Raw genomic sequence first — 14078 nt, 5'->3', positions numbered from 1 at the left:
TGATTTTTCTTTTTTTTACTAGATCTCTATATTTGGAAGCTTTTCATTCCATGTAATTTGGAAATTTTGAGTATTCATTATGATGACATGTATTGAAAATGTTTTTAATTTTGTCTTGAATACTGGAGTAAATTGTTAAATTCCCAAGAATATTTTGAGGTTTGTATTTTTAATATGGGAATTTCTCATCAGTTAAATGATTAATAATAACAACAATAGTATCTACCTTCCTCTTAAAGTTATTGATTAAGTTAAGATAGAAACAGACCTGGGACAACTTACTATGGTAATATTATTATTACTATTACTATCTCATTTTTCTCATTTTTTTTCAATGCTCTTCAGAAAGAAAACAACCCTGGGACAAGTTGCTAACCTGTTCTTCCTCTTTAGTCAGTGTTCTATAGACTGTTGCACATAGTTGAATAAAAGTATTAGGATATAAATATATCCTTTGTAGGCTCATTGAAAGTATTTTTATTATAACTGTTAGTAATAGACAGGACAATAAAGATGACACCTCATCCTATTCATATGTGCCTTTTTTTTTCTTTTTTTTTTTTAATGAGGCAATTGGGGTTAAGTGACTTGCCCAGGGTCACACAGCTAGTAAGTATTAAGTGTCTGAGGCCAGATTTGAACTCAGGTACTCCTGACTCCAGGGCCGGTGCTCTATCCACTGTGCCACCTAGCTGCCCCTCATATGTGCCTTTGATCCTAACCAGGTCACTGTACTCTGAAAGCTTTTTGTCCCATATACCTTGGGTACTACAAGTATTTGGAATAGTGACAACTATTTTAAAATATTCTTAAGTTTTTATTGGTCAATATTATATTCGGACATTTGTGAACAACAGTTCATTCTGTGATTACCATCTAGTTCCAGTTTTGAGGCTCTGTCTCTATATAGCATAGAGATTTGTTGCCTATCGATCCATGAAAAATAGTGAGCCTAAGACGTTTAATTTTTTTCTTCAGATTTTAGTAATGTCTTGGTTTCATCTAGTTTATTTAATTTAAGTTTAGGGATAAAATTATTATTGTTCCTCTACAGTGATACATAAATGTTTGACTTGGTTGATGGTGTTGTTGACAGAAAGAACTATGAAACCCTTGCCTGTAACTGGTGAGATCTGTTTAGAGTTTTGTCCACCTTCTTCAACCAGAGGGAGGGAGGGATGCCAGGGATGGGGAATGCTGGGCTTTGTTTCAGTTTTTATTGTAATTAATACTGCAGTATAATGCAAGTGTTCATTTCTTTAGCCTATTACACATGTAGTTGTGGTTTGTTTACTTTAGTGCACCAAAGCATTTCCAGCATTCATATTTCTGATTTCTTCTGAGGTATCTTGCCTTCTTTTACCAGAGTATTAAAGGAGCGCCACCTTCCTCACTGTTCTCAGTATCAAGCCGATCGTAGTGACAGTTTTAAGTAAGGCCAGCCTGTAATCATATGTACCTCCATCCATTTCATCATACTGCCTGGCATATTAACTTAGTCTTTAGTGTCACCAACCAGAGCCCAATTAGCTGGTGTTGCAGGGTTCCTGCCAGGCCTTTGCTGTGGTGATTTCAGAGCATTCAAAGTTCCCTCTGTACATCACCTGGCTGTTATTCCCCCACTTTGGTGTTTTTTCCCATCCCCAATGTGGCACTAGATTGGGTTTTGATAGGTTGTTGCTGACCCTGTGTGTGAAAGACAGATGAGGTACAGCCACTGGCCTCATATTTATAAATTTACTAGAGCACTAACTCTTTAATACATGGTAGACTGTGTTGATTAGTGTAAGGAAGTGATACAGTGTGATAGAAACAAAAAGAGAAAGGAGATTAGTTTCACCTGGGAGATTTAAGTATTTCAGCTGAACTTTGAAGGATACGTAGAATTTTGAAAAGGGGAGGAGTAAAATTCCAAATGCCTGGGAAATTGGAATAGACATTTGCCAGGAAGAATTCAACAAGGAGAACCACAGAATTCTGGAGTTACATTCAGAGGTAAAGCAGGGGGCAGCTAGGTGGCATGGTGGATAAAGCACTGGCCCTGGATTCAGGAGGACCTGAGTTCAAATCCACCTCAGATACTTGACACTTACTAGCTGTGTGACCTTTGGCAAGTCACTTAACCCCCATTGCCCTCCTGACCATCCCCCCCCCCCCCAAAAAAAAAGATAAAGCAGTTAATGAGGATTTGACCACAAAGATCAATACCAGCCATGGGTGGATCCCATGACTGGGTATGAAATGTAGAACCTTGGGCAACAAATAGATGAATCAAGAGGAGCCAGAAGAGGCCTAAGTATCTAGCTTTAGAGTAGGTCTTTTGAGGATAGCTTTAGGCTGACAGCAAGAAATCTAACAGTGCTTGTCATGCCTGAATAACATTTTGATCTTAGGTGGTGGGGATAAAAAAAGATATGCTAGTTATCTCTAATGTCCTCTGTGGTTCTGAAACTCTTTGTTTCGTGATGTTTAAAATCCTAATTGTAACTATGAGATAAAGTACAAATTTCCATATTTTACTGATGAGGAAACTGAGGGACATAGGTTGACATTTATCCAGGGTTATAACGCTGGTACTGGGGCTTGAACTTTAATGGGTAGTTGGTACAGAGGAAACATTAACAATGATTAGCTGAGTTTAATCAGAGAAAAAACTGAAAAACTACCCTAGATTTTTTTGAATGGATGGGAAAATATAGATCTCTATCTCCCCCCCAAACCCCTTGAATGGACAGCAGAGTTATGAAAAATATTCAGGAGTTAGGTGTTTTATAAATAAACCTTGATAAAAGCTAGCCAGAGTTAAAGGTCTGATGCCTATCATGATCATTTAAAAAAAACAAAACAATATTACTCTTTTGCTTTTACATTGTCTTCATTTCCTAATCTTTCCCCCGTGCTCCTGCCCTATGACAAAGCCTGGAAAAAAAGGTAGGAGTAACTATGCTGCAAAATTACTACATTAATTAGCTCACTTTAATATTAAATCTAGTGTTCCATACTTGTCATCTCTTACTTCAGGACTCTTTCTGGATCCAGTTTGAATGAATGAATGAATGAATGAACAAACGAACGAATGAGCATTCATTAAGCACTTTGTGCAGAGCATCGTGGATACAAATAAAAAAGCAGAGATAGTCTATACCTACCTCTCAAGGAGCTATATATTCTAGATATAGCTATATATTCCATCTAGGGAGACAGTTCACATAGGAGAGTGAAAGCCATAAAGGGGCACTTCAGTCCTGAAAGCTACTGGAATGGTGAATGGAGTACATTGACACCCCTCCATCTAGACACAGTGGCAGATTTGACTAAGTTTAATCATCATTGGGGAGAGGGGAGAGGCAGGCAAGCAAATAGGAGCACCTTTTAAGGTACCCAAGATAACTAATCAAAACTAGGAAAATTTAATCTCTAGGGAGTGGTTAGTTTCATTTTATTAAATCTATAAATGAAGATTTATTTTAAAGTGTTGTCAACTTTGAAACTTAAGAAAAATGCAGTTTAGCAAAACTAAGCAACATTAGTGGCTCTGAAAGTACGTGCCCTATTCTTCACCCAAACTCCCCAACACTTGCAAAAAAGGGAGGAAGGTATATTACTTAAATTTTTCTTCAGGGCCAACTGTTTAGTTTCATTTTGTTTTGAAAATTATTCCAAATTTTTTTTAAATAATATGTCTTTCCATTTGAATTTGTTGAAGAAACAGGCTTCACTCTGGATTTTAGCTAATATTTCAAATGCGTTTATTTTCTTTGGAGAAAGATGCTGATTAGCAGTTTACTTTATTAGAAAACAGTTGCTTACTCAAGCAATTTACAGTTTAAATTTCATTTTAATCTTGAAGCAAAAGATGGAGAAATTCTATAGTAATGAAAAAGTCAAAAGTTTTTATTATGGTTTTTTGTTTTGTTTTGGGTTTTTTTTGGGGGGAGAGAGGGCAATGAGGGTTAAGTGACTTGCCCAGGCTCATGCAGCTAGTAAGTGCCAGTGTCTGAGTCTGGATTTGAACTCAGGTCCTCCTGAATCCAGGGCTGGTGCTTTATCCATTGTGCCACGTAGGTGCTCCTATTATGGTTTTGTAATATTTACCCCACAGACAATATTGGATATCCCCATAGAAGATCTGGTTGGAGATTCTTACTTATCTGAAAATAAGGATACTCCTAAATTCTAATGTAGTCAGCCTATCAAAGAAAACCAGGGACACTTTTACATTATTACATTATTGTAACAAGTCCAGCTGTGTCGAAGTAGAATGGGTTGCCTGAGGAAATTGTGGGTTCCATCTCATTGAAAGTCTTCAAGCCAAGACATATCATGTCAGATGTAATGGAGAGAATTCTTTTTCAGGTTTGGATTGAACTAAACAGTGACTGGATCTCTCCCAACTTGAAATTCTGTGATTCTGTGAATTCCCTGACTTGTTATATTTAGACCACAGTGTCAGAGTAGGCAGTCAGAAAATGCCCAGTAGAATTTGATGCCTTTCAACAGTGGGGAATCCCAGGAATATGAATGCAAGGGACTAATTTTCCTGGACTTGCCTGGCTATTACTGTAATTTTCTATAAAAACATCACTTTGGCCTTTCTCAAAAGCCAAACTATATAACGTGGTCCACTGAGTGTCAAATTTTTTTGTTTTTGATCAGCTAAAGCCAGCTCATTTTGAACCAATGTTTTGACCATTCCTAATTACAGCAAAAGATAATTTGAGATATTGAATGATTCGAAGTATGATGGAATTATGCAGGAAAGGAAGATGGAGAGAAAGTTTCAGCTTTCCTTTGGGAATGGACTGAGTGTGGTATAAGAGGACTGCTTCATTTGGACTTAGATACCTCTAAAAAGTGTTTACCATTTTCATGGAGGTTGTTTGCAACAGAGTACAAACGAAAGAGAGATTCCGTGTTCATAGTGAGATCTCCTAAATACTGCTTTGAGAATGGCATAGACATGATTGCATTAAAACCAGAATGCTATAAGGTCTCTTTTCCTTTGACCTACAGTCAGATGAACACAGGAAAAACCAAATGGGTGAAGAATGCCTACTGTCCTGGGAGATAGGCAATAAACATTTATGAAGGACCTATTATATGCCAGTAACTGTCCAGTCTATGATGTAGCTATATGGATGGCTTTTTAAAAAGAAATAATCAACATTTTTATTTGTAGTTCTGGGTTCCAATTTTTATCTTTCTTTCCCTCTCTTCTCTCTCCCCCTCCCTGAGGTGGCAAACAATCAGATATGGATTATACATGTATGATTATGTAAAACATGACCATATTTGTCATTTTGTAAAAGGAAACTTGATTAAAAGAAAAAAAGAAAGAAAGTGAAAATGCTTTAATTCCATCAATATCAGTTTTTTCATTGGAGGGGGATAGTACTCCCCTCCTAAAAAGTTTTCTGTGGCACTCCATATCTTACTTTATTCTATATTATTTCCCTTCATTCTTTCTACCTCTAGCTAAGCTGTACTGCCAGCTGTTCCTGAATTCAACATTTCATCTCCCTCTTCTTCATTTGCACAAGCTGTCCCCAAAGCTGGGATATGATTATTCATCTTTGTTTCTTAACATCTTTTAACTCAGGGGCCATCTATTACTTGTTAATGTTCTCTCCCTCTTCAAATTACCTTTTTCAGTTTATTTGTGTACATATGACATCTCCCCAGTAGAATGTAAACTACTTGTGAGCAAGGACTTTTATAATGTTGGCTTTATATCCCTAGTTCCTAGCATAGTGCTTTGTACCTAGTAGGCTTTTTATAAATGTTTATTGATCTAAATTGAATTATTGGTGTATTTAAGTGTAACCTTGGTAGGAAGACATGCAATTAGTATCTGAATATATAATCTCTTGAACTCTATAAGTACTTTGCCTATTGTGTTTTTCCCCCCTTTTTCAGACTTCACAATGGTTTTAAATCTTGAACCAGGAAATAAGCAAGCGATAAGTGAACTTTCCAGGATTAAAAAAGTATGTATTCTTGTCATAGCAACATTTTAAAATATTGAATTTGTTACATATTTCACTTGATATCAGATAACCATCTCACATTCATTTTTAAGGAACTGATTGAAAAAGGGCTATGGGCTGATGTGTTTGATAAATCAACTGAAAGGCAAAACTTGGTAAAATTCATTGATAAACCACTTCAACTTAGATCAAATGTAAGTACAACTTTTTCCAGGAGTTTGCATTTCTCTGTTACTATTAGTGTCATCTCAATAATTACTGGAAATTTACTTGGATTTATAAACTCAAGAAATTTAATACAAATGTTTGAAAGGAAAATACAGAAATCTCTACTTTGAGCAGTTGTAATATTATACCTGCTAGCCTTTTTGAGATAAGAATAAGAGAATAATGCAGCTATTTAAATTCCCCAAATAAAATAATTTTAGACTTTTTTGTACTGAAAACTTTAATTTTATTAAAATTAATAAATTAATGCAAAATATTTTAATAGTGCTGATAAAACTAAATGTTTTCCTTTTTATTACCTTGGAGAAGCAGCTCAATGGAAAGAGAAATAGACTTGAAGTTAGAATAACTAGGTTCAAGTCTGACCTCCTCTATTGATTAACCCTGTGAAAGTGGCAAGGCAGCACTTAGCTCTACTTTTCCATTTCCTTGTTTGCAAAATGAGTGCTGGCTTTTCCCGACATACAGGGTTGCTCTGAGGAAGGTACTTTGTAAACTGTGAATATTACATAAGTTATTATCATAATACCTCGTGTTTATTTAGCATTTCATAATATATAAAGAGCATTTACACATGTATCTTATTCAGTCCTTAAAACAATGTCATGAAGTCTTCACATGTCTTCTCTTCTCTCTATTCCTAGATCCTGTGTTTATTGGTGATTATGTTATCTCCCCATAGTAGAATATAAGCTCTTTGAGGGCAAGAACTTCCTTATTTTTGTATCTGTGTCCCCAGAGCCTAGCACAGTGCCCAGAATATAGTAACTTACTAATAAATGTTTGATAAATGATTAATTGATAGGGCAATTGTTATTTTTTCCTGTTTTCATATAATGAAATGGAAGAGACAAGTCTAGAAATTCAGATCTCCTGCCTTTCCACTGTCCTTTGGTTGACATCACATTTCAATTGGACCTGTCAGTTTATTGTTACTTTGCTCAGCAACTTAGTGTTTTAGAAATTTACTTATCCCCTCATAAATTATATATTGCTTATCTAGACTAAGGATGAATAAACCCTAGTCTAGAAAATTGATTCATATTTACAAAATGAAACTGGGATTTTTTAACTCTTTGGTAGTAGTCTCCTACAACAGAAAGATGTTCAAAGAAGAGAGCCTTTTTCTCTGTGAGAGCCATTATACAATAATCATCACAGCACATTGTATGAGATAAAAATCCAATGAAATAGCTCACACAGCTATGAGAATTTATGAAGAAAACTGTCAGTGGACATTTATGGGGGGGGGTGAAAAAGTGGATTTTAAATGTCTTTAAACTATCTTAAAGGATGGGTAGGATTTAACCAGCCTGAGATAAAGGAAAAAGGACATTCCAGACATAGGTAGTGGCATTGAATAATCTCAGGGGGACAGAGAGTACAGTTTGGCTGGAACATAGAATATATAGAGGGAAATATATGAGAGAGAGCTGGGATGGTAGATTATAGTTTCTGAGGATATTCAATGTTAGGTTGTTTGGATTTATTCCTGAGGAAAAAAGGAATAATTTTCCCTTTGTTTTCTCTTCAGACACCTGTATTTCCAGCCCCCTCCTTCAGGGGACTTGCCTTTTATAAGTTGAGAGGGAGGAAGATTCAGACTTGGCAAGAAGAGAGGTGTTCCACTTTCCAGAATCATTTTCCATCTCTACCCTTACACCACTCTTGGGCAATTTCCTTTGTGTAGGGATTATCTGTGGGAGATAGAGTGCAGGTATCTAGGGATAGCAACATCTGGGTTTCAGCCGCAGAGTAGAGATATAGTTGAGGGGGAAGGAGTACCAGGATTCCTATCTAAGGGGAAGAAGGCTGGGGAATAGAGCGGGACATTGGGGCCCGAAGACCAGAATTGGGGTAATAGGTGATGGGGAAAGGTGGACATTTGGGTTCCATAAAGGGTTTGGGTGCTCAGGATGAAGTTAAGATTTATTAAGTACCTTTTCTGACTAAAAACTCTGCTGCACAGTTCCCCTTTCCCCTCTCCCCTTTCTCCTTATTTTCTTCTCACTCTTTCCACTACTCCTTTGATACTCTTCCCTCATTCTTCCTGTTTCCCTGTACACCGCCTTCCCCCAACTCTGTTTTCCTACCCTATGCCCCAGGAGTTTTCCTAAACACATATCACCCTTTAGCCACCCCACTTGGTTCTTTCCCCTGGATCTTCTCTGGCATTTTCTCCTTTTTCTTTTAACCCACTCATTATATTGTCACCTCCTTTCTTCTCTTCCCCCCACTTCCCCCCCCCCATTCCTTGTTCCCAAGTACTCTGGTTTTTTCACCACTTGTCTTCCTATAAATGTTTGTCTCTTTTTTCCCCTTACATTTCTTATGTTCATTTCTTCAATCTTTCCTCTAGTTTCTTCTCTTCACTCCTTTCATCATTTCCCTTTCCTAGTCTCCCCATCTTTCTCTTTCTCTAGAAGGTTATCTTTTTCCTGGAGGAAGCTGGTGGTGAAGGCAGAATAGTGAACTTCTTTTAGAAGCCACTACTCTGTACTTTACCTCCGTCATACCCAAGGAAGCTAGGACCATAAGTCCAAGGCCTCAGGAAGTATGAGCAGTCTCTAACCCCCCACTATCACCCTAAGAAACACCTTAGCCTTTTAGGTACGAAGTGTCTGGGAACCTGTCTGGGGAGGGGTCAGCCCCTATGGTGGACACACCTTCATGGTTAACTTGAGGTGGCTCATGCTCTCTGCAGCCTCTGTTCCATCTGTACTGTAGGTTCCTGGCTCTGGAAAGAAGCAGTACAGCATTGTTGAGGAGACACCAGTATTTGGGCACTACCACTGTCTCAGCCAAAGCTGTCTTAACATGAGCTCCCTTGGAGACCACCATTTATTAGTACCCTTCTGGAATTTCAGTTCTGGAGGAGTTAGAGGCTGAGTCCAAGGATTCTAGTCCTGTCCCCCGTCCCCTAAATAAGAAGTTGTTGCTATTCCAGTAGGAGCTTTGAGGAGGATTGCAATGATCGAGATTATTGTGGTTCTTTGTAGTATTATGGTGGAGGAGGCTTATGCAGATTTATCAGAGAACCCTGGACTTTAAGAGTGTACTCCATGTTTGAGAATACCCTGGTTCTAAAAGGAACCATCAAACTTTGAGTATAAGTCTGAAGAAAATTAGCCAAAAGATGATAGTGTCCCTTGAATTTGTCCAAATATTTGTGGTGTTGGTGGTAATATTAAACCATCAGTGTTCAAATGTATGTATCAAAAGAACTGACTTTTTGACATTCAATTTAGAAACCACTGAAGACAGTCGTCATTGAAGAAATTGGTAATTTTGTGCAAAATATTGATTTGCCAGCAACAAATACCATTTCCATGTTAGAGACCAACTGTATTAATCCAACAAATGTTATGAAGGCTTCAGCTATTACAAGTAAAAAGAATTCAAGCCAAGATGAGCTTTTGCCCACAAGTGATACTCCAAAAGCAAAAGTATCAAAAATAGAAGAAATCACAGATACTCCAGTCCTGCAGTGAGTACAAATGTGCACATTTGCTGGGGACATAATTGCTATGGAAAAACTGCCTAGTTTGGCTTGAATAGAATCATATGATACTTTAAATTTTCACCAGTGTGTTTTTGTTTGTTTTGTCTTGCTTTGTTTAAGTATAATGTCTGAGATTTTGTTTAAGGAAACACAAGGAAAGGATACTAAGACTTATCAGTGCTGGTTTGCTACCAAAAAAATTAATTTTTACAGGCATACCCTTGTCCAACATTGTTTATTGGTTCTGTGTTGTCTTTAGGAGCAGTGGTTATTTTTTATGTACATGAAAGTAAACATTATAATGACTGAAAATAGACTGATGGTCAGAGAATTTAATGCCATTGAGGTCCAAGCATTAATTCAGATCATCATCATCATTCCAGTTTGTTTCTCTAGTGACCAGCTGAATGATGTTATAGAGGATTAGAAGTTATGGTAGAGGGCAGCTAGGTGGTGCAGTGGGTAAAGCACTGGCCCTGGATTCAGGAGAACCTGAGTTCAAATCCGACCTCAGACACTTGACATTTACTAGCTGTGTGACCCTGGGCAAGTCACTTAACCCCCTTTGCCCCGCAAAAAAAAAAGTTATGGTAGAACTTAATTATAGGCTATTACTGATATTGCTGAGACAGTATAGCTTAGGGCAACTATGCAAGAAGTATAAATGAATAAGAAAGTATCTTGAATGTGTAGTATAGACTTTAGTTCAGAAGTTATTCAGTTTTTTAGTCTCTTAAAGAAAATTTGGTAATAAAGTTTGATTAAATTTGATAATTAAGACATTCAAAGGATAGTAAAAGACTCCAATTATAGCAAGAATATTTTTGTATGTTTCATATATTTGGTTTTTAAGATAATAACTTTCCCAGCCAAGAACTTTAGCTTAGGCAGCCATGTGTTGAACTGAAGAAGGCTTAGGATCAACTCCTGCTTGACAGCTAGGACTAAATGACCATGGGCAAGCCCTTTAACCTTCCTGAACTTCAGTTTCTTTTTCTATGAAAAAAAGATAGTATCTCTAGCACCAATCTCAGGATTGTTTGATTCAAATAAGATCATGTGTGTAAAGCACTACATAAATTATTAAATATTTTCCAGACCTCATGCCAATATAAAAGTGGATTCATCAACTGCACATCAGTCTTTCAGTAGGAAAAATTCCACTGAAGTAAAAAAAATACCTGCTCCATTTATTACAACTGTTCTTCCACCAGTACCTGCAAATTCATTTCAGCTGGAATCTGATTTCAGAAAACTGAAAAATTCTCCAGATATGTTATATCAGTATCTAAGGGTGAGTGATATGAGTTAGCAGTTCTATTTAAAAGAAAGCTGAACGCCATATAATTGTCATAATCAACCCTGGAGAACCTTTGAAGAAATGCATTTTTTTCCTTCCCTTGGAGTCCTTGGTAGACTTTGGATGCAGAATGTTGCATATTTTGTCAAACATGGTTGCTGTGTAGATTGGTATTGCTTAGCTGTTTTTCTTTTTTACAAGGGAAAAGTTCAGTTGTATATCTGGAAATTATAGTGATGTTATTAAAAGCAAAAGGTATCCATAATCCTTTAAATGGTTAAAAGTCAACTCTTTACTTATCACACGGACTCATAATATAAAAATGGATCCATGTAGTCAGTCAGCAACCACTTAATAAGTGTCCTAGGCACCAAGGATACAAAAAGATGAGGGGAAGAAGGGTAGGCCTCACAATAATAGGGAAATTTGGAAGAGAGGAGAATTTGAAGAGAAAGAAATAAGTTCTGTTTGGGACATGCCATTTTGGATAAACTGGAGTGTCTAGGCAAAGTTTGTTTTCCTTTATCCTGTTGTACAGGATATTAATGTAAATTGAATATATCAACATTATAACCTGTTTTTCTGGTTGAGTTCTTCAAAATAATGAAAAAAAATCTTATTCCAGGAATTCTCTTCCAATTGTTAGGTTTTTATTTGGTTGAAGAAAATTATCCACTTATTAAATTTTGCCCTTTTCAAATTTAATAAGCCTAAATGTTATGAGAGCTCTTTTATAGATAGGCAAGTCTCCTGTGCAGATACGTTTTTGAACTCTGCTTTTCCAGGCCTGAATAAGCTGTAAAGATTATTAATTATATTTTGGTTTTTTATAGGTTATAATTATGTGAGTGAGATTTTCCCCAACCCTTAGAGATAAGTGATTTAACTATGGTAATAATCAGTATTTAAACTACAAATTGTCATTCAACATGTTTAGATATTCTTTAGTAGCTTAATCAAATAATAATGGAGTAAGAAAGATAGATATTAGTAGAGCTTATAAACATGCTATATTGTGGAATGCTTCTGAAACCACTAGTAGAATGAGTCCACTATGGTTAGGCATCCAATCAGATTAAGGTCAGGTACCAAGAATAGTAACGCCTGAGCTAGAATGGACCAATCAGAACTTGAGGTCATCCAGTGGAAGTAGAATACATCCACAGTACAATCAGCTACTTTAGACTGCTATTTCCTTCACTTTATGTATACTTTTCTACAAGTACTACTTGAATTGTCTGGTGTTGATAGTGTTTGTGGGAGGAGTTTGTCTAAAGATAGTAGTGTATAAATACTCTTAATCCTTGTATGGGGTATAAATACCAGATTCTGGCTCTTCTCGGGATCTCTCGGGTCCTAGAACTGCCTGAGATCGGCTTTATTGTGAGATAGGCCCTCCTCAATAAACCTATTTCCCTACAGCTTGGAGACTTCTGTTTCTTTTTCTTCATTGGACCCTGTGACTTAGAAATTTTTGCAACATAATTTATTTTTTGTACACCCCATTAAATCTTTTAATTCAGTGTGTATCCTCAAGTCTGTTGTAATACAGTATGGCTACTAGTATCTAGTAGTCATTCTCATTTTGAAATTTGTTCTCTGTTCATAAATAGCTGATGAAAAATGGTATTTGTGATTATGATTTATATAAACATATATTTAGCTCAGTAACTTTTATAACTATTCTTATTTTTTTTTCCAAGCAAATTGAGCCTTCCCTATACCCTAAGCTGTTTCAAAAATCCTTAGAGCCGGATGTATTCAACCAAATTTTGAAAATTCTGCATGATTTTTACATCGAGTAAGTTGAGTTTCTTAATTTTCTTAATATGTTACCAAGCTTTACTCTTTTACTGTAATGGAGGAAATTAATTGCTATTTATTACATTCATGAATTTTATGGTTGTAGAAATTTTAAGAAATATTAAGTATTGAAATTGGAAAGAAAAATGTCAAAGGGGGGGAGGAATATATTTTCTCCCCTCTGGGGAAGGGGTGGGGAGAAGAGAGCAGATAAGTAAGCTAATTTATCATTTCCAAGTACCCAAAGATGAATATATTTCCCTTTCAACTTATTTTACTCGATTTGATTCTTTGTCTCTGGAGAAATTAAAGATTTAATGTTTTCAGATGGAAGGAAGTCCTGATCTCTGAGAAATTAAAACAGTATTATGAAGAAAAATTAAAAGAAAGTATACTATTTTGGGTTTTTGTTGTTGTTTTGTTTTGTTTTTTGGGGGGGGTTTTGTGAGGCATTTGGGGTTAAGTGACTTTCCCAGGGTCACACAGCTGGTAAGTGTCAAGTATCTGAGGCTGGATTTGAACTCAGGTCCTCCTGAATCTAGGGCCGGTGCTCTATCCACTGTACCACCTAGCTGCCTGAAAGTATACTATTTTTGATTTGTTTTCCTCTTTGTATCATTTCAGCAAAGAAAAACCATCACTTATCCTGGAAATTTTACAAAGATTATCTGAACTAAAAAGATTTGATATGGCAGTAATGTTTATGTCTGAATCGGAAAAAAAGGGTAGGTATTGTGAAAAAAAATTCCATTCTTGGTAATTACTGCATGTTTCTTAAGCATAAACCTTATATTTAATACCTGTAAAAATTTGGATAAGTTCTTCATCTTTAAAATGAGGTGATTGAATTAAATGAACTTTGAGGCCTTTTCTAGCACTCAGTAGTCATTTGGGTCAGTCTCCTCATTTTCATCTACTTGATATTACTGTGGACAGTGATTTTTTTTTATAATGACACTAGTGTACCACCAGATTTTTTTTGGTGGGGGAAAGTGAGGGAGAAAACTGTATCTTCCTATCTTGCTCAGGTTGGAAATGCAGCAGCCATTCATGGCCCTAATTTCAATACTTGATTGGCATGGAAGCCATAACCTGCTTAATTTTCCTGACCTGGGCCATTTGGTTTCTCCTTAGGGGAGCTCCTGGGGGCTCACCATATTGGTATCAGACTTACTGTATAGACCTGATCAGCTTTAGCCCTAGCCTTCTGTTAGAAATGCAGCTAACAGCTTGAATAGTGTTGCAGCCCAAGTGTTGC

The 14078-nt window shown here is 36.5% G+C and overlaps 1 protein-coding gene across 1 annotated transcript in view; it reads left to right on the top strand.

Moving 5' to 3' along the window:
* Positions 1 to 14078, top strand: part of RPAP3 (RNA polymerase II associated protein 3) — a 62910-nt gene that overhangs the window by 42972 nt on the left and 5860 nt on the right. Inside the window, 6 exon segments of the mRNA XM_043969283.1 lie at positions 5915 to 5987; positions 6080 to 6181; positions 9464 to 9702; positions 10816 to 11011; positions 12721 to 12818; positions 13445 to 13545. Of these exon segments, the coding sequence (XP_043825218.1) occupies positions 5915 to 5987; positions 6080 to 6181; positions 9464 to 9702; positions 10816 to 11011; positions 12721 to 12818; positions 13445 to 13545 (809 nt within the window).

This window comes from Dromiciops gliroides, chromosome 5, assembly GCF_019393635.1.
Source record: "Dromiciops gliroides isolate mDroGli1 chromosome 5, mDroGli1.pri, whole genome shotgun sequence".
In the NCBI taxonomy this organism is placed as follows: domain Eukaryota; kingdom Metazoa; phylum Chordata; class Mammalia; order Microbiotheria; family Microbiotheriidae; genus Dromiciops; species Dromiciops gliroides.
The sequence above is the reverse complement of the archived record's forward strand: the minus strand, read 5'-3'. Positions and strand labels throughout refer to the sequence as shown.